Source organism: Halichoeres trimaculatus, unplaced genomic scaffold, assembly GCF_033239565.1.
Source record: "Halichoeres trimaculatus isolate MK-OKI-2021-1 unplaced genomic scaffold, fHalTri1.1 fHalTri1_scaffold_24, whole genome shotgun sequence".
Taxonomy (NCBI): Eukaryota; Metazoa; Chordata; class Actinopteri; order Labriformes; family Labridae; genus Halichoeres; species Halichoeres trimaculatus.
In genome coordinates this window covers 7,567,463-7,586,842 of record NW_027437202.1, presented here as the reverse complement: position 1 = coordinate 7,586,842, position 19,380 = coordinate 7,567,463, and the positions used below count along the sequence as shown (strand labels likewise).

The 19,380-nt window shown below is 47.2% G+C and overlaps 3 protein-coding genes across 6 annotated transcripts in view; 2 read left to right on the top strand and 1 right to left on the bottom strand.

The window, feature by feature from the left end:
- raph1b (Ras association (RalGDS/AF-6) and pleckstrin homology domains 1b) overlaps window positions 1–13,085 on the top strand; it is a 31,330-nt gene extending 18,245 nt beyond the window's left edge. For 2 of the 4 annotated variants that reach the window (XM_074664166.1, XM_074664167.1), the window contains exons 5-18: window positions 69–245; window positions 334–761; window positions 1,161–1,247; window positions 2,628–2,702; window positions 4,232–4,309; window positions 5,081–5,240; window positions 6,954–7,075; window positions 7,361–7,426; window positions 7,503–7,646; window positions 8,014–8,124; window positions 8,209–8,307; window positions 8,385–8,505; window positions 8,587–8,723; window positions 8,800–13,085. In XM_074664166.1, the coding sequence (XP_074520267.1) occupies window positions 69–245; window positions 334–761; window positions 1,161–1,247; window positions 2,628–2,702; window positions 4,232–4,309; window positions 5,081–5,240; window positions 6,954–7,075; window positions 7,361–7,426; window positions 7,503–7,646; window positions 8,014–8,124; window positions 8,209–8,307; window positions 8,385–8,505; window positions 8,587–8,723; window positions 8,800–11,337 (4,343 nt within the window). In that variant the 3' untranslated portion in view covers window positions 11,338–13,085. The remainder of the gene's footprint in view (window positions 1–68; window positions 246–333; window positions 762–1,160; window positions 1,248–2,627; window positions 2,703–4,231; window positions 4,310–5,080; window positions 5,241–6,953; window positions 7,076–7,360; window positions 7,427–7,502; window positions 7,647–8,013; window positions 8,125–8,208; window positions 8,308–8,384; window positions 8,506–8,586; window positions 8,724–8,799) is intronic. The other 2 variants (XM_074664168.1, XM_074664169.1) reach the window with 2 other exon arrangements.
- A 253-nt stretch (window positions 13,086–13,338) lies between these two features.
- Window positions 13,339–15,867, bottom strand: alg11 (ALG11 alpha-1,2-mannosyltransferase). The gene is made up of 5 exons (XM_074664170.1): window positions 15,750–15,867; window positions 14,964–15,185; window positions 14,526–14,897; window positions 13,888–14,453; window positions 13,339–13,812 (listed from the first exon to the last, which is right to left on the bottom strand). The coding sequence occupies exons 1-5, from the start codon at window positions 15,794–15,796 to the stop codon at window positions 13,532–13,534; spliced, it is 1,488 nt and encodes a 495-aa protein (XP_074520271.1). The 5' UTR covers window positions 15,797–15,867; the 3' UTR covers window positions 13,339–13,531.
- A 153-nt stretch (window positions 15,868–16,020) lies between these two features.
- Window positions 16,021–18,350, top strand: cpb2 (carboxypeptidase B2 (plasma)). The gene is made up of 11 exons (XM_074665022.1): window positions 16,021–16,249; window positions 16,388–16,463; window positions 16,549–16,673; window positions 16,770–16,878; window positions 16,965–17,066; window positions 17,155–17,259; window positions 17,344–17,454; window positions 17,531–17,621; window positions 17,702–17,904; window positions 17,973–18,057; window positions 18,136–18,350. Exons 1-11 carry the CDS (start codon window positions 16,170–16,172, stop codon window positions 18,348–18,350), a joined length of 1,302 nt encoding a protein of 433 aa, XP_074521123.1. The 5' UTR covers window positions 16,021–16,169.
- The last annotated feature ends 1,030 nt before the right edge of the window (window positions 18,351–19,380 follow it).

Genomic DNA, 19,380 nt, shown 5'->3' with positions numbered 1-19,380 from the left:
TAACTGATTAAGAGATGAGTGTGGAGCCAATAAAGCATGAATCCATCCTCCATCTTTCCTCCCCGCAGAGGCGTTGAACCAGGGTGACACGGTGGACCTGGACGCCCTCATGGCGGATCTCTGCTCCATCGAGCAGGAGCTCAGCACCATCTCCAAACCCAACTCTCGCAGTCAGAGCAAAAGCCAGCGGGGCCCCGGGGGCCGCAGCGCCAGCACCAAGCACACGGGAGGAGGAAGCAGCGGAGGTAGAAGTCCGCTCATGCTCGTTTCTGAACCATCATTTTCATTTTAGAGGCGGGAAAATAAAAGATCTGCTCTGTGTGATCGTTTCAGGAAGCGCCAGCAGCAGCACCAGAGCGTCCCCAGCCAACACAGTCCGAGGCGGCAGCGTCAACACCCGACCCGCCGCGTCCAACATCTCCCTGGATGACATCACCTCCCAGCTGGAGAAGGCCTCCCTCAGCATGGACGAAGCAGCACGCCAGACGTCATCTTCCTCCTCCTCTTCTTCTTCCTCTTTCTCCTCCACCACGATGCGGAGGCCTTCGTCCGGTTCGTCAGGTGGCGGGCAGCACAGGAGGACGGGGTCTGTGGGCGCCGTGAGCGAACAGGAAGCTCCCTCCCAGCGATCCAGCGTCAACTCGGCGTGTGCGTCGGCGTCCAGCATGGACTCGCTGGACATCGATAAAGTGACGGCAGGCGGCGAGGGGGAGGGGCAGAGCAGCCCGGGCACGCAGGGGCAGAACCAGACCAGCACGGAGGTATGACAGGAAACACACCCAGATAAACAAACACGACGCAGCACTCTGAGCTGACCTCAATCCGGCTGATCCTGCACGTTTAACCTCACAGCATGCCTCAAGTGTGTTTACAGCCAATCCACCTCACACCGCGTGTGCTGTGCGCTGGATTGCACGTCGTGTTTACATTGTAACACAACGTAAACAGCTTCTCTCTGTGTGCTTTCGTCCTCTCACTAAGCATGTCAGCTCTCTAACACCAGCAGGAGAGGCTCAAAGCGAAGCTGGAAACACAGATTCTCAAGATGTCAACAAGTCACAATGTCTGCATGTCTCCTGCATGTCATCACGTTATCTGTGTTTGCATCCTTTCCCCTCTCCACACACACACACACACACCTGTGTGTCTGCACCTCCCAGCATGTCACTCTGCGGCGGGCCAACGGTAAGGCGGCCAGGCGGCAGCTCGACTTCACCTCACGCGAGGGGGAAGTGGATCGAGCCACTGTAAGTGCATGTGTGTCTGTGTGTGTCTGTGAGCTTGCATGAGATAACCCATGTTAAACAAGGCTGCAGGTTTAATGCATTGAAAATCAAACTGTTTTGGGTTTTTTTTTACACTTTTTGTCTTTTTTATCCTGTTGTGCAGCCTTTGGTTCATGTTGGACTGCATGCACATGAAATCTTGTGCTAACAGACCTGATCGAAAAATTGCTAGAATATGCATTTTGCACATTTGGATCTTAATGAGGTTTTAAGTAGAGCTACAATCTGCAAAAGCAAGAAGGGGGGGGGGGGGGTCTGCTAAGCTAAGAAGGTGTCTCTTCTTCATCGTGGTCGGATCATCGAGCTGCATAAGCGAGGCCTCTCGCAGCGTGCCGTTGCTGCTGAGGTTGCACTGCAAAAACTGAAATCTTATCAAGTGTTTTTGTCTTATTTTCAGTAGAAAATTCCTTTTTAGACTCAATATGAGCCAAATTCACATGACCAATCCAGAAAAATGTCTTGTTTAAAGTTATTTAAGGACAAAAATGAGGTCTGAATTGCTCGTAACCAGTAAAAAAATCTGCCAATGGAACAAGAGAAAAGTTACTTGTATTAAGACATCGTTCTAGTCTCAAGGAAATTTTCAAGCTATTTTTTCTTGTTCGATTGGCAGATTTTTTTTCCTGGTTGCAAACGATTCAAACCTCATTTTTGTACTCTGATAACTTGAAACAAGACATTTTTCTGGATTGATAAGTTGAAAGTGGCTCATATCGAGTATAATAAGACGATTTTTACTTTAAAAAAAAAGACAAAAACACTTGATAAGATTTCGTTTTTTTGCAGTGTGGACGCAGTGAGACAGCCATTCTACATTTTCTGAAAGATCCAAAAAGTCAAAGGTAGACACAAAAAAACTGGAGCTTCAGGTGGAGCAGGGTGGTCAAACGGCGGCTGGTTGCATGCAGATGTTGCAGCAGGCGTCCTTCATGACTGAGGGCCCTGCTCTTTATGCTAACAGCTGGTTTTTCTACAGGCTGCAGGTCACAATGTTTGCTCGATGAAGGACTTTTAAGGAAGTTTATAGCTCTACTTAAACCTCATTAAGATCCAAATATGCAAAAGTTAAATTCTTGCAATTTTTCAGCTGCTCTTAAGATTTTGATCAGCCTGAATAAAGTGTGAATGGAGTGACTGGTGTAGCTGTAGCTCTTGTTTTCACTATGCACACACACACACACACACTTCACCGTGTTTTTTTTCTGTGCACACCTCCTCACGATCATGGCTTCTCTCCCCACAGCTGCAGCTAATGTCATCCACTCCTGCTTCTTGCAAACAAATCACACTGGCACTGACTTTTTCTCCGTTTGTTTCTGATCTCTCTTCGCCCCATCAAAGCACTCGTATCTGGACCGAGAAACCTCGCTCATTCTGAAAAGCATAGCTGGAAAGCCTTCTCACCTCCTGACCAAGGTGACCGCCTCATACACACTCACTCTGCTTCTTTCTGCTGCTTTGCATGTCATGACGAGCTCACGTGGAAATCGGGTCGCAAAGTTTCTGATGCACACGCTGTTCTGAGTCTTTCTGAGGGTTGAAGGTTGAAGTTGCATTTGCAGAAAAGGCGTCTGCATGATTGTGAGAGTTTTTAAGAAAGGGTTTTTCATAAAAATCAGAGTGGAGGTGGAATACAGGGAGATGTGGACCCAGCTACGCGATGCTTATTGGGCTAAAACCTGCAGCGTGACTCAGATTGACTCTCAGGCCGTAATCTGCACAAACCCACCCATGACCTCCGCTCACACGCTCACACTAAAAGCCTGCCACTACGTGTTGGCCAAACACAGTGTTAGCATTAATGTGCATGTGCCCTGAAGTCGGTCATGTGGAAGAGGTAGTCTGGGTCAAGGCAGGAGTGGAAGTGGGGGGTGCTCTCCAGTCTTGAGATAAGAGGCTTGGGGAGCACTTTTAATACCCCCTCACCCCGTCTGTGTACTTCAAATATTCAGCACTCCAGCGCCTCATTCACCCACTCTCCGTCCTTGTCGTTGTAGTTTAGCCATGGGGTGGTGCTGGTCACGGTTCCTCCCCGCCTCGCGTCCTGATTGGCTCTGAGGTCTTGCAGTTTGGGGCTCGCTGGTGCTCCGATTTTTGTGGGGATTATGCTCCATCGATTGGGCACGCTCCCAAACCTCTGCATCAGATATATACAGAGAGGAGGAGGAGGAGGAGGAGGAGGAAGAGAGGGGGGAGGGGCATCCTCCTCCTGGCTGTCTCACTTGGCTTTTTTAAGTCAAGTTGTGCTCGTATCAGCGCACATGTCTGTGTCACTCACAAAGTCCTCTGATGTCTGAAGACCAGGATGCACGGACTAACTTTTCCTGCAGCTTCAATTTGACGTTTTTTTAATTTATTTTTTTATTTGTAAGAAAAAACTCTTTCCTGATGAATCTGGATATTTATGTGAAGATCCTCTGAGCGGAGCATCTGAACTCATCCGCAGCCTCTCGCCCTTCAGGGATCTCCTACTATTGTCTCCGTGTTTCTGCTGTACAGCGAGATCAAAGGCTGCAGCTTCATGTGAATCCACTATGGAGCTATAGACGCCATTTTTAAGGGACTGATGTCACAAAAGCGGCGGTTTTAGCCACGTTGTGTTGCAATATCTGCAGATAATCTCGTATAAATCACTTGGAAGCTCCTCAACCTACAGCATGGAGGTGATGGCGTCTTGTTGGCGAGGGCAGGTAAGCGGGCATTGGATGTGTGAGAAAAAAATGGATTTGCACTTGACAACATGCGCCATCACGCCCGAGGCTTGTGGGTTTAAACGGTTTGGAAGGCTGCTTACTATTTCATGAAGCGGCGTGTGCATGATGTCTTATTCCTGCCAGAGAATAATGAGAGACGTGCAGGGAGAGGATGAGGCAAGGCTGTGAAATCGGACGTCATGTCTTTTTCTGCGTTTTTAAAATGCTGTAACCTCCTGTTTGTCCGTGCAGGAGGAGCAAGCTGCCAAACTGAAAGCGGAGAAGATCCGAGTCGCCTTGGAGAAAATCAAGGAGGCCCAGGTCAAAAAGGTAGGACACACGCTCGCAAACTTCCTGATTCTGTCTTTAAAACTCATTTCTGTCTCCTGGTTGTAATAGCTGTCTCGTCATGTTCGCCACACGCTGCATTTTCTTTGTGAACTTCATTCACAGCGAGGCGGCGGAGCGCAGAGAAAATAGGTCAATGCAGTGTTTGATTATGTGCGGGGAGGGAGCAGGAAATTAGAAAGAGGCTTCACGCTGCAACACAATGCAGACACTTTCTCCACAAAACACTTATTTACCCCGCTGGTGGAGCCGCCGGGTCCATTCACAGCCCGGCTCCATCAGGGATGTGAGCTGAGGACTCCACAGGCGAGCCATTTTCACCGCCGCTCAATGAGCTCCTCTCAGCAGAATGGAGTCCTTGTTGTGTTTGGACTTCCAAGTGAGCGCTTGTATGTTTCAATGAAGAGCAGAGGAAGAAACGGAGCTGGAGGAGGCTGTCACGTACTGAATCATTCATCACATTTTACTACGTTACACTTCCTCAGCTCCTGAGTTTACAGGGTTCATCCTCTGAGGAAAATAGGTCAGACTCCTCTTCCTCATCCTTGGGTCTCAGAGAGGAGGTCAAGGAATCTTGGCACGTGTGTTTGTCCCCAGATTAGTTTAAGCCGGCTGGTTATGGGGGCCTTTTTGCTGCCTGTGGAGACACTTTTGGACAGATTATGGGGTTTTAGTGTTTGTTTGTGACCTCTATAAATAGTTTGGAAGTATTTTCTTGACAGATTTCTTATTTCTCCTCCTCCTCCTCCTCAGCTGGTGATCAGGGTCCACATGTCAGACGAGAGCTCTAAGACCATGATGGTGGACGAGCGGCAGACGGTCAGACAGGTGCTGGACAGCCTGCTGGACAAGTCTCACTGCGGATACAGCCCAGACTGGTCTCTGGTGGAAACCATCACCGAGCTGCAGATGGGTAAGAGAAGCATCTGTTTGTGGCTCCAGGCTGGAGGTTAAAGGTGCAGCCCGCAGTGGAGGAGTGGCAAGAAATACATGAGCAAAAATGGAAAACAACCTGTACAATACAATACAAGGTGTTGGAGAGGATCACTTTCATGTCTTTTGGGACGGTCCCTTATTAAAAGAGACCTACTACGCTTCCACTTTCATTTGAATTATTTTATCTTGGAAAAATCACAGCGGAAATTACAGATTTTGAGAAGAAACATATGTAAGGGGTGATGTTAATATCAAGTAAAAAAGCCATAACAAAAAAAAAATGGCTTCCTACAGAGATACCTACGGTCAAAGACTGGGTTGAAGTGATGCAAAGAAATTTTTACATTAAAAGAAAAACCAACTTTTTTGCTCAGAGTAGAAATTGATACATTTAGAAAATCAGAATCAGAATCAGAATCAGAATCAGAATCACCTTTATTGGCCAAGTATTTTCAAGAATACAAGGAACTTGACTCCGGTTTAAACTGGATAAATGGATAGAGTACACAAAAACAACAAAGTTGCATTTTATTACATTATTTTTATTATATATATTTATTTTATGATTTTTTATGTTTTCTTTTTTGAAATGATTTATTAATTTTATTTTTTAAATAATTTATTTATTTTTATTTTTCAATTAATTACTGTTATTTTACTACTTTTATTATTATTTCTTCACTTGTTTTTTTTTTTTGTACCAGTTGTTTTCCCCTTGGCCCTCTTGAAAATTAAAGGTGTTTACCAAAAGAATTACTATAAAGAAATATTATTATAATTATAATTATTGTTACTTATTTTATTTTTCAGAATTTTTTCTCCTTTTTTTGTATCTAATCTATGTTATGACTGTTAAAACTAAAAAGACAGAGTAAGAGCATTTTTTATATTATCATAATTTTTATTATTATTTTATGATTTTTTAAAGGTTTCTTTTAAAAAAGATTTATTTATTTATATTTTTTAAATAATTAATTTATTTTTATTTTTCAAATAATTACTATTATTTTACTTCTTTTATTATTATTTCTCCACTTTTTCTTATTTTTGTTCCTATTATTTTCCCCCTGAGCCCTCTTGAAAATTTTAGATGTTTATGTTGTAAATTGTTATACAGAATTATTATCAATATTATTTATCTATTTTATTTTTTAAATTTATATTTATTTATTTTTTCCTTTTTTTGTACCTAATCCATGTTACAACTTAAAAATGATTTGACAATGGAAGAGGGAGAAAAAAAAGGAAAATTTTTATCTAAGATATGATGCAGTATTTCAAAAACAAGAGAATTAGAAAAAAATATATATTTTTATTTTTTAAATATTTTATTTACTTTTATTTTTCAAATAATTGCTTTTATTTTACTTTCTGTATTATTATTTCTTCACTTTTTTATTTTTGTACCTATTTTTTCCCCTGGGCCCTCTTGAAAATTTTAGATGTTTACCAAAAGAATTACTACAAAGAAATATTATTTTATTCTTTAAATTTATTTATGTATTTTTTTTCCTTTTTTTGTATCTAATCTATATTATGACTGTTAAAAATGAACAGACAGAGGAAGAGGGAGAAAAAAAAGGAAAAATTGTATCTAAGATGTATTGAATGAATGATATGATGCAATATTTTAATAAAAAGAGAATTAAAATTAATTCCACATCCTGAATCTCATCCTCTTCCTTCTCAGAGCGCATCTTTGAAGATCACGAGAACCTGGTGGAGAACCTCTTAAACTGGACCCGCGACAGCCACAACAAGCTGATGTTCATCGAACGCATCGAGAAATACGCTCTCTTCAAGAACCCTCAGGTGAGCGCACAGACGTCCACGCCACACGGAGCACAGATCACTGCTCAGTGTGTAAAAGCTGGGAGCATGTGCCGTACACACAAACACATTGTTTATGCATGCACAGCCCAGAGAGTGAACGGGGGAGTGTGTGTTTGTGTAGGAGAGCTGGAAGTAGGTCAAAGCTGCAAAGCGAGTAAAAGGTGAATAATTTATCTCACATAAGACGAGGTGAGCCGCTGTCTCCCCCCTGCTTCCTCCCCCCTGTCCTCCATTCACTCCACTAATCCTCCAAATCATCTCCAGAACTACTTGTTGGGGCGGAAGGAGACGTCTGAGATGGCTGACAGGAATAAAGAAGCCTTGTTGGAGGTGAGACTGAACAAAAAACTGAATTTCCTTTCACTCTATACATCAGTTGCTCTAAACATGTGTGTGCATCCTTCAGGAGTGTTTCTGCGGCGGCTCGGTGTCGGTGCCGGAAATCGAAGGCATCCTCTGGCTGAAAGAGGACGGGAAGAAGTCCTGGAAAAAGCGGTACTTCCTCCTCAGAGCTTCTGGGATCTACTACGTCCCAAAAGGCAAAGCCAAGGTGGGAGTCATGCTGCAAACTTTCTGCACAGATCAGACGACACGATTAGAAACAAGCACACGTTATCTGTTGTGGTGGTCTCTAGAGTTTTCCATCAAACTCCTAAATGTGTAAAAAAGTCAAAGCTCAGCGCGCAGTTTCCAGGTGTTAAATAAAGCATCGTACATTTAATCCAAATCTGTGTTACTACTCTTCCAAACATGCACACAACATCCACCGCGGAGGCAGAGGGATCCGCTTAGCATAATTATTTAAAGCCCTTTTAGAGGAACATCACTCAGCACACAAGCAGCGTGTGTCCCAAAAATACTCCTCCATGAATAAAGCATCCCTACGTCAAGTCTTGTGTTGCACCTCTTCTCTGCAGGCGTCCAGAGATCTGGTCTGCTTCCTGCAGCTGGACCACGTCAACGTGTACTACGGGCAGGACTACCGCAGCAAATACAAGGCTCCCACCGACTACTGCCTGGCCCTTAAGGTAAGAAATCCTCATCCTGCATCTGGTCCAGGAGCTGCTTTTAAAGTCTTTTTGGATCATCATCACCCCTTTTCTCTTCTGTAGCATCCTCAAATCCAGAAGAAGTCCCAGTACATCAAGTATCTGTGCTGCGATGACGTCAGGACTCTGCACCAATGGGTGAATGGGATCCGCATCGCGAAGGTGAGTCCCCGCTCTGAAGCTGTTTTCCTCCACTTTAAGAACGAGCGTGTTTGGATTCAGTGTGTGTTTCCTCTTAGTACGGGAAGCAGCTGTACACAAACTACCAGGAGGCCATGAAGAGGACAGAGGCGGCCTACGATTGGTCGTCCCTGTCCACCTCCAGCATCCGATCAGGCTCCAGCTCTGCAAGCATACCAGGTCAGTCCCACATGAAGAGTCAGGCTGTACCCGCTCAAATTCAGGAGCTGCACTCAGGTTTGTCCTCTCGTTGTGCTTCAGAGTCCCAGTCCAACCATTCAGGACATTCAGACAGCGGCGTGGACACAGGGTCCTCTCACGGGCGCTCGCAGAGCGTGGTCAGCTCCATCTTCTCTGAGGCCTGGAAGAGAGGCACCCAGATCGAGGAGAGCACCAAGGTGAGGATGAGTCAGAAAAGCTGCTTCAACCCACGGTGTCGCCTTCTCCAGCTGACGTAGTTTCCTTTTCTTCCAGCAAATGAGGATGGAGGCGTCCAGGTCGGGCACGCTGCCGCACGGCTCCCACGCTCACAGACATCACAGCCAGCACTCAGTGGACCACCTCCCTCTGACGCCCTCCCCCCAACCCCAGCCTCCGCCGCAGCCCCAACAGCAGCAGCAGCATCCACCTTCTCTGTACTCCTCCATCCAGCCCCAGACCCCACCTCAACACCAGCACCCCCCCCTCCAGCCTCCTCAGCCTCCCTCTCCTCAGCAGACCCCACAGCCTCCTCCTCCTCCTCCTCCTCAGACGATGCAGCGTCCACCTGAAGCTCCACAATCTCCACAAATCGTCACCTACAACCACGTCCCCCCTCAGCAGGAAGTGGCTCCTCCACCCCCACCTCCCCCGCCGCCGCCTCCCCCTCCTCCACCACCAGTCCAGATGGTGTCCCACCACTCCCCAGCTCCAACCATGTACAAGTTCAGCACCATCAACCGGCTCCAGAACCAGAAGTCCTTCAACAACCACAAGCTGCCGGGTCACATCCACGCCCTGGGTCAGCAGGTCCTGCCCGTGGGCCCGACTCCGCCCCCCGCACAAGCTCCCGTCAAACCTAACGTCAATCACATAGCTGCAAGGACTAACGTCCCGCCTCCTCCTCCACCTCCTCCTCCTCCTCCACCCTCCATGCCGACTCCAGGCTCAGCCATGGCGGTGTTAAAGATGGGTCCTCCAAGCCCCGCCGCCCCTCCTTCCTTCATTCCTCCACCTCCAGCACCTCCTCCTCTTTCCCAATCCAATGGAGTAGCATTTCCTCCCCCTCCCCCCCCTCCTCCTCCACCTCCTGCAGTCATGGCTCCCATGAGCCACCCTGTTTATCCCAACGGGCTGAAACAGGCGCTAAAGGAGCGCTTCCCCAGCCCGCCGCGGGACCTCCTCTCCCCAAACGGAGGCCTTGAAGAATCCCCACCTCCTGCCCCAGCTCCACCGCCCCCTCCTCCTCCACCGCCACCTCCTCCACCACCTCCTCCTCCTCCTCAGCAGTTCCCAGTGCCGAACCAGTTCCCGCCTCCTCCAGCACCAAAAACCTTCAACCCAGGCTTCGTCCCTCACGCCGTCCCCAAACCCATCTCCCCCGTCTCCCCGTTCCCTCCTGCTCCACCTCCTGCTGCTCTGGGCTGTCCAACCCCACCACCTCCTCCTCCTCCACCTCCGCCAGCTCCTCTGAAGAAGCAGTTCAGTCTCCAGGCGGGGCACACCTCCAGCCACCCCCCGCCCACTCTGCCCAAGCAGCACAGCCTGTCCAAGCCGTCCTCCATCTCCACCGGAGGCCCGCCCGCCATGTCTCTGGTCAAACAGCTCGCCAGCCAGTTCCCGGGGGCGTCGTCCTCAGCAGCCAATCACACGGAGAGCCCCAAAGCCCCCCTCTCCCCCCCTGCTGTCAAGACCAAACCAAGATGGCAGCCAGGAGGAGGCCAGCAGCTCACGTCTCCAGACTTCCCTCCTCCTCCTCCGGATAACAACGCCGGCTTCCCTGCACCGCCTCCTCCCCCTCCTCCTCCGCCACCTCCACCTGTCACAGGCCCTGCTCCCCCACCAACCACAGGCCCGACTCCTCCACCTCCCCCCCTCCCTCCTGGGAACTTGGGCTCTCCTCTGAGGAGGTCACCCACAGGATCCTCCAGCTATGGAGGTAAGAAGCCTCCACCCACTCCTCAGAGGAACTCCAGCATCAAGGAGAACGCCTCAGCGTCCTACGAGGAGTCCAGGAGGAACTTACTGAGCAAGTTTGCACCCAAGGGTAACGCACCTCCTTCCTACCAATGCGCCACCTCCTCCTCCACCGGATCCCCCTCGAAAGACCCCACAAATGGCCCCCCAGCTCCCCCCAAACCGGGGAAGCTCAACCTGTCCAACCTGCCGGCGGCGCTCCAGGCCAAAGTCAGCGCGGCGAAGCAATCCGGCGGTGACTTCCCCTCTCCACCTCCTGAGTGCGCCTACTTCCCTCCTCCTCCCCCAGCCTCTGAGCTCTTCCCCCCTCCTCCACCCCCTGGCTCTGACGCCCACAGTGGAGGTCCACCCAGGGTTGCGGTGGTCAACCCCCAGCCCCAGGCTCCTCCTCCTCCTCCACCTGTTTCCCTCGTGAGCAACTCAACATGGGGGAAGAGCTCGCTCAAAAAGACTGCTCCACCAACGCTGGTGCGGCGTAGCAACACCACACCAGATCCCCCTCCACTCTCACCTCCACCCACCTCCCCAAAGGGCGGCTCAGGCCAGCCCAACTTCCTGGAGGATCTGAACCGGACTCTGAAGCGGAAATCAGTGGGTCGCCAGGGTTCCCTGAACTCCGCCGGCCTCTCGGGGAAGCTGGAAACCGGAGGAACTATGGACGACATGGCGCTGCCTCCGCCTCCGCCCGAGCTGCTCCTGGACCAAGAGAAGCAAAGCAACGGGGGGAACGGCGGCTACATGTCGGGAAACATCTCAGGCTATGCAACGCTGCGACGAGGACCCCCGCCTGCACCACCCAAACGGGGGGACGCCACGAAACTTACGGGGGAGTGTTGAGTTTGGCGATCAGGACACGATAAAGACAATGACAGAGTTTATGGGAGTGACTGTGTACATACTCAAACCAGAGCGTGATCTGTTGGTGTTTGCTCAGTTTTGCATTTTTAAAGCTTGGCTGACTCAATCATAAGCAGGAAGTTTGACCCCCTGTGACGTCCAAACTCTCTGCTCATGTGATGTTGCTCACCTGGTTCCCCAAGCAGAGTCCAGTAATAATAAGAACTGTGCAAACGTCCAGGTCTGAGCTGAACCATGTATCTGCTTCTCTGCCATAAGTTTGTGCCACGTACTGGATCGAAAACAGAGAGGAGGGTCTTTCTGCTCTGATGCTGCATGGAGCTCATGTAGGAACAGGTGTGTGTGCATGAGGAACAGGTGTGGGTGAGACAGAAACCAAGGCTGAAGACACATACATGCATTGTGTGCATGCATGTTTAACTTGGTGTGGTTACGCGTTAGAGAAAGGCCTTCATGGAACGCAGATAGGTTTGTTTTTATATGAAATTATTTAATGATTGATAAATGGAAGGATTTTTTTATGAGTTTGTATTTTAAAAGCTGGTCAACAAAGTCAAGAGAGGATCAAAACATTCAGGCACAAAGGAATGTATTTGGGGATGATGAATTTAAGAAACGAAGGCTGAAAAAAGTAGAGCCTGACTGATACATGAGGAGAAGCTGTCATTGCTTGGTTTGTCCAGCAGGGGGCACTAGCAAAGCAAAGTTGTTTGGAATTTTAGTATCATGAGTTATCAGTTAAAGATCCCATCACATGTATCAGTCGGGCTCTGATGAAAAAAAATTAAAATCTGTTAAACTTTTAAATCTGCTATCTCATTTCTAGACTGTTTCATAACTTTGCAAATGCAAATGAGAAGGACGCCTTATTCCCAAAGTCTTGCACAGAAGTCAGAGCAGATTCCTTCAGTGCATCTGTAAAATAAAGATGTTTTTTTATTTAACGGACTCCTGTACATGGAAAGGGGGCGGCCTGCGGTGGTGTTTCTCTGTGGACTGTGCGAGTTCCCCGTGTGTTTGGCTCGATTTTGGACCTTATCCTTCAGTTTGTATCTGTACAGTTGCAGCTGCTACTCCTGTTTCCTCCTTCTCGAGTCACATGGTGTCACATTTCAGGAAGTGGAATGTACAGATTGGATCGTGAAGTAACCCATCTCATCCTCACAGATTGAAAAACATGCATTTGTCGGGTTGATGTACAGAGAATTACACCGTGTAGTGGCGTTAGACTGAATGTTGCCTCCACCCTGGTGTGTGTGTGTGTGTGTGTGTGTGTGTGCCATTACTGCTTCAACCCTCGCTGCGTTACGCTACGATAATGATTTTGTGATTCATAATGGGTTTGATTTCTTGCAGCAATGCCTCCACTTCAAGGGTGCTCAACTCCTACATGTGTGTGTGTATCAGGACGACATACCATTAATATTTAAGACACTTTAAACTGGTTCAAATTGGCGTCTACAAGCAGAAGGATGGTCTCTTCAACACCCTCTACTTTCATCCTCCTGTGGTTTTTATCTCCACTGAAGGGCAGGCGTGTACCGTTTCTTCTAACTGAATATCATTGTCTTTTGCAGGATGTTTGCTACAGTACAGTATGTAAGTTATTGATGTGCTGACGTGAACATGTGGGGCCAAGTGAAGTGATGAAAAAGCGGTTGCAGATAAGAGTTAATGTGTCCTCTTGCATTTAAACTGAAAATCACAATATAAATGTTCAAACCAGACGCTAATCCGCCTCCGAGTCCTCATTGTTTGAACCACTCAGGTATGACACATTCTCTGTATTTGTGAGGGTTTTGCTCCCCCCTGGTGGTGTCATCCTGCATTACACTTCATAAAAAATCATTACATTTTTTTAAATCTGAAGTATGATTTAAATTATGTCTCTAAATGTGCAGGCTGGATGGAGCTGATGGTGCTGCAGGAAGTTATCTGAGCTCTGGTCAGTCATATCTACGTCATATCACAGTGGTGGGGTCACGTTTTAGCTTCCTTTTTATTCACCTGTGCTCACATCATTTCTTTATTTCTTTCAATATCAAAAATACTTCACATTTCAGGTTTGTAAACATGAACGTTTCTCTTCTCTTTCTGGTAATTTTTAAACACCATCAACAAAGGAATGTCTTTCAGCCAAGTGAATTAGCTTGTATTTTGTGTCAGTAACAGCTTATTCCAGCGTCGCCATCAGCGGCTCCATAGCAGCACAGAAACACGCCTCAAACTCCTGATCCGAGAAGCGAGCCACAGACTGGCGTGCACTGCGTCTAATCTGCAGCCGGCTTTCAGGCGGCAGAGCCAGGATCCTCTCCACGGCGTCTGCGTAGCTGTCCTCGTCATCAGCAAGGAAGCCTGTCTGCCCGCCCTCAAAGGGGACCACTATGTCCAGCTTAGGGCCGCCAGATTTATGCGCCAGGATGACTTTCCCTGCTGCCATACACTCCACCACCCCTAGAGAGGAAATAAGTCAGTTTAACACCTGTGACATGATTTTTTAACGGTTTAAACGTTAAAATAATGACGCACCTATCCCGAAGTGTTCGTTCCACATGGTGTGCAGCCCAATAGTAGCTTCCCCCATTTCTCTCTTCAGCTCTTCAAAAGGAACGTTCAGTTTAAACTCCACTCTGTCCGCCACACCCAGCTCCTGGCACAAACCCCTCAGCATCAGCACCCTGTCCTCATCCTCCTGATTCCTGCACCCACCAATCAGAACCAGCTTCAGCGCCTCTCTGCCCCCTGCCGCCGCCCTCCCGCGCTCCAACACCTTCTTAAATGCTCTGATCTGCAGCCGGTGGTCCTTCTCCGGCCTGAACTGCCCGACTGAGACAATGGAGTGGCACTTCTTGTCCTCATCCTCCTCCAGAGGGATGTCGAGGAAGGCGCTGACATCGCAGGGCGGGTAAACCACGCTGGTGCGGTTTGGAGCACGCCACAGAGAGAGGATGTGATCGAGGGTCCAGGAGGAGTTGACCATGATGAGGTCGCTGCAGGAGCCGGCCATCCCGTAGAGGAGAGCGAAGAGGCAGTAGTAGACCACTTTGAAGGCACTCAGGAAGAGACTGTTGGTGACGTAGTCTGCGTTGTTGAACCTAAAACACAAGTAGGTTGCCTGAGAGCGTCTATCTTTAAGAAAAGGTTAAAACAGCACATGCAGAGATTACCTGGGGTTCCTCTCCCTCACCACAGACAGCATGTCAGTGCTGATGGTGGGGTAGTGCACATAACTCCCCACGCTGCAGCCTCCTAGATATCGAAACAGGGGCAGGGTGAACGCGTAGCCCATGGAGTCGATGTACAGGTCGGGGACAAACTCCGTCAGAGCCTCCCATCCCAGGAAGACAGAGCCCACGCTCTGCCCCAGCAGCGTGAAGTGAGGGAACAAACCAGGCTCCACCAGCAGCCGGTGCCTCAGGAACACAAACTGAACGGACCGAGGGAGGACGATGTTGAAACGACGACGAGCTCCTTCCAGAATCTGCTGACCTGTCACACCCAGGTCGCCCGTGTACACCACGAAGTTAACATCCACGTACCTGAGGGAGACACAGGGTGAATAGACAAGAGGGGGAAACAAAACTGTCAACTTCTCAAGGTCATACCTGTTCTGCAGCGCCCTGATGGCACACCACAGCACCCTTTCTCCTCCACCTCCAGCGTTGCAATATGGGTGGAAGAAAGCAACAGTTGGACGACCATCTCTTGCCCGCCGGGCGTTCCTCCTGCTCTGAAGCCAGAGGCGGATAGCGACCACCAGCAGGACCAGGACTGCGATGAGGAGCAGGCAGAGGAACAGGAGGGGGAGCAGCAACTTCCACAGCAACCTGGAGCACAAAGATCAGACTAGAGCAAGTCACTTTGGTGAAAATTAAATAGTTAAAAAAAAAAAAAACACTTTATGACTCTACAAAATTTAAATTTGAAAAGTCTGTAATTCAAAATTTAACTGAGCTTCACAGTTATCTGACATATTTTCCTTTAAAAATTAGAAATAATGTCTAAATACATAATAAACATAGCGGAATTGAACTGGATGTGTTGAGATAGGATGAAATACAGAGCAGAAAACTCGTACGTTCGTGTATTATTGTTTTATTACTGAATATATGTCAAAAATATATTTGAAAGGCTAAAAAATAAATTAAATATGAAATAAAACAGCTTCTTTAAACGTCAGAAGACCTGTTTTAATCGTTTTAATACCAAAATAATTCATAATACCAATAAATATAATGACGTATTTGACGTAAGTGACGTTGCACTGATTAGAAGCCCTTTAGCAACGTAGCAGCTAACGCGCAGAGAAGCGATATTCGCGCTTTTATAATCGTAATTAAATAATGTTTCTATGAGGTTATGTACTTCTTTTAGTACCTGTTGAAGCTCACCTGGTTAATTCACACAAACAGAGCACCAGCTGATCGTGCGCCGACATCTTGACAACAGAAACACATCACCTGTTTACGTTTCCTCCTCTGTGATTTCAGTGTTCGGTGTTAACGCAAAGCGCCATCAAGCGGTGAGGAGGTATAACTGCATCTTCCATTCTTAATTATGACAACTTGATATAAAATTACGAGTTTAGATATAAATTAATAACAAATAAGATTTAAACTGTAGCTCAAATCTTTATGAAAGTGATGTCCTCACCTGGTGTCTCTGTCACCCATGATTACTGATCTCTGCCCTCGTCTTTCACAAAAAGTAATGTTTAACTTCTAAATAAACACTGTTTTGATCAATAATCTCTCCCTTCTCCCGAGTTTTTGGAGCAAACCTCTGTCATTTCCAGCAAGGATCCCACCATCATGACAAGACTTCTGGTTCTGTTTGTTTTCATGAGTTTGGATCCACTCCTGAAGACGGGATTCTGCACAGAAGAGATAAAGTAAGTCAGTTTGGTTTGTTTTTAGTTTCTTGTACTAACTTTATTAAAGAAGATACAAATTCCTCCCCTCCTTCATAACATCATGACGTGTTTATCATTCACTGAGGAGTTTATAATCCTGTTTTTCTCCTTATTCAGTGATCAAATCTTATCAATCACCCCAAAAACTCAGGAGCAAGTCGACGTCGTAAAGAATGTGTCCTCCCAAAATGAGGTAGATGTTTTTCTTTATACACGTCAGTGGTGGCTGTTGTTATATTTATCTTTTGTGAGTTGTTCTGTGTGTTCGTATCTCTCAGACAGCCATACTACAGCCCGCCTCACCTCAATTCATCAAAGAAGAAACCGAGGTCCATCTGTTTGTTCCTGCAACCAGCTTAGAGACTGTGATGGCTCTGCTGCAGAGACATGCTATAACACATGAGTGGGATACTTCCTGAAACACATTCAATCATCCAAACTGTGTCTCATACAGCATGCAAGTTGTGCTACATGTTTGTTATTGTGTCTTTCTTTTCAGGGTGTTACTGGCCAACACTAATGAATTGATTGAAATGCAGACGAGGAACGACTCCACGGACCCTCGAAGCAGCTCAACTTTCTACGAGAGGTATCACAGTCTGGATGATGTAGGTATTTCCTGAAAACTACAATTAATGCACAGCTTAGTGATAATCATACTAGTGATGTCACTTTACCATCCATCGCTTTGTAGATCTATTATTGGATCAACAGGACCACACAGGAGCACCCCGCCACGGTCAGCACTGTTCTTATTGGCTCATCAAGTGAAAAGCGACCGCTCTATGTCCTAAAGGTAAACGCACACGCCCCCTGATGAGTAAAAGATGTTATGGTTTCAGTTTTTGCAAACATGTGGCTCAGTCTAACCATTTTTGGCTCAGTTGTCTTTCAATAACAGACCCAATAAAAAAGCCATGTGGATCGACTGTGGGATCCACGCCAGAGAGTGGATCTCTCCTGCTTTCTGCTTGTGGTTCGTGCAGCATGTGAGTGCATTAAATAAAAAAAAAAAAAGCATGAGGTAACATGTCTTTTTCCCTTATTAAATGCATCATCCTCTCCCTCCACAGTCTTTGTCATTTTATAACATAAACCAAGACATCACAGACATCCTGGACAACATGGACGTCTACATCCTGCCTGTCATGAACCCTGATGGTTACCACTTCACCTGGACCACAGTAAGAACACACCAAACAGACTTTTAAGGTGCTTTTGAAGTGGATTTATAACCTGTGGGTGATTCTTCTATCTCAGAACAGGATGTGGAGGAAGAACCGGTCCACAAACAAAGGCAGCAGCTGCACTGGAGTGGACCTGAACAGAAACTTTGATGCCAACTGGTGCAGTAAGTCTTCCCCCATCACACTCCTGCAGGATCTGATCAATCCTCTGTCTGTGAGGTTAAGTGATGCTGTTTTTCTGCAGCTGAAGGAGCCTCCAATGAACCCTGCTCTGAGATCTACTGCGGTGCATTCCCTGAGTCTGAACCAGAGTCCCAGGCTGTGGCTGACTTCCTGCGCCTTCACAAGGACACGGTGCAGCTCTACATCACCATCCACTCCTACTCCCAGATGCTGCTCTTCCCGTACTCCTGCACCTTAGAGGAAGCGGAGAACCACGATGACCTGGTGAGTGTTTGGAAGCAGAGGTCTGAGGCTTTGTTTGACCTTTAAATGTCTGAATGTGTTTCCTGCAGCTTGAGATGGCCAGAGAAGCTGCACAGAAAATCCGAAGATATTACAGGAGCGTGTACAGATATGGTGCAGGGGCAAAGACAATATGTAAGAACAACTTCTGACTTTAATGCAGAATAATCCTGATCCCGCTTCTTCACATGAGTGTTGGTATCTGTCCCTTAGACTTGGCTCCTGGTGGTTCTGATGACTGGGCTTACAACCTCGGCATCAAGTACTCCTTCACGTTTGAGCTGCAGGACCGTGGACGATATGGCTTCCTCCTGCCACCGTCTCACATCCCACAGGCGTGTAACGAAGCTCTGACCGCTGTGAAGACCATCGCTTTGAAGGTGATAGAGAAAACACAGGCTCCAACAAGTCCTCCTGCTGTTTTCTAAGCACCTGCAAATAAAGCTGATGGATTAAGCTTTTTGTGAATCAAACTTGCAGATTTCTGTGTCTGTTTTTCGAGAATCAGCACTTGGGATGGTTTTGTTTGTTTGTTTGCTGTGTTTGATTAGACTCTAAATCCCTTTCATCGAACACTTCATGGTTAAATTAAACCGTTTTGAAATGTGATCTGTGACTCCGTGTCCATTAAAGCACCAAACATTTGAACAATCGCAATCGGTGCATGAGCAACACTCCGAGCCCCTTCATCTGCCCCCTCACTGTGATGTCATAAGGGTGGGGTTCTGGTTCTAAACCTAATTCACATAAACTGTGGAACCATTCAGTCTGCAGTCATACCACAGTCTCAGATACACACCAGCTCCTCTGTTAACTCATCAAACTCTATCAAAAAACAAACATGTCAATCTTCACTTGGGGCCTCTCTGCTGGTGCATATGTCACCAAAACAGTCAGAAAATGGACTCGGGATACATCCTCAAATCCTTATCCAGCATTTTTGAAAGAGGCAGAAAATCGTCTGACTGACGAACAAAAATTACAATTACGACAGCGACAAGCAGCCGACCAACGTTTGGTTCAAAACCCTCACAGGGAAAATCAGGTCGCAAGATTTATCAACTGGCTGCAAAGAGAAACAAACCCTTCAGTTGTTGTGAGCAGTGCTGTTTTAATTGGACTCATGGCGCTTTCTCCTGCTCACCGAGAGATTTTAGGACATTTTGTTCTGAAAAGTGTGAAAACTGTACTAAAAGCTGTTTTATCCATCCTCAAAGAAGCCATCTCAGGGCTTCGTTTCATCAGCAAAGCTCTATTTTTTACTGCCGTTTCTGTGATCCAGCTGTTATGCAGGATTCTGAAATACACCTCAATGGGTGGATACCATGCAGCTGATACACTGCAAACAGCTCTGGAGCGTGTACTGAGACATGTTTGTGTGTAAACTCTGCTTCAGGGGAAGCAGAAGTGAGACTTTTTTATGTTGAGTTTCCTCAGGTTTTCTCCAGGTGCCCTGGT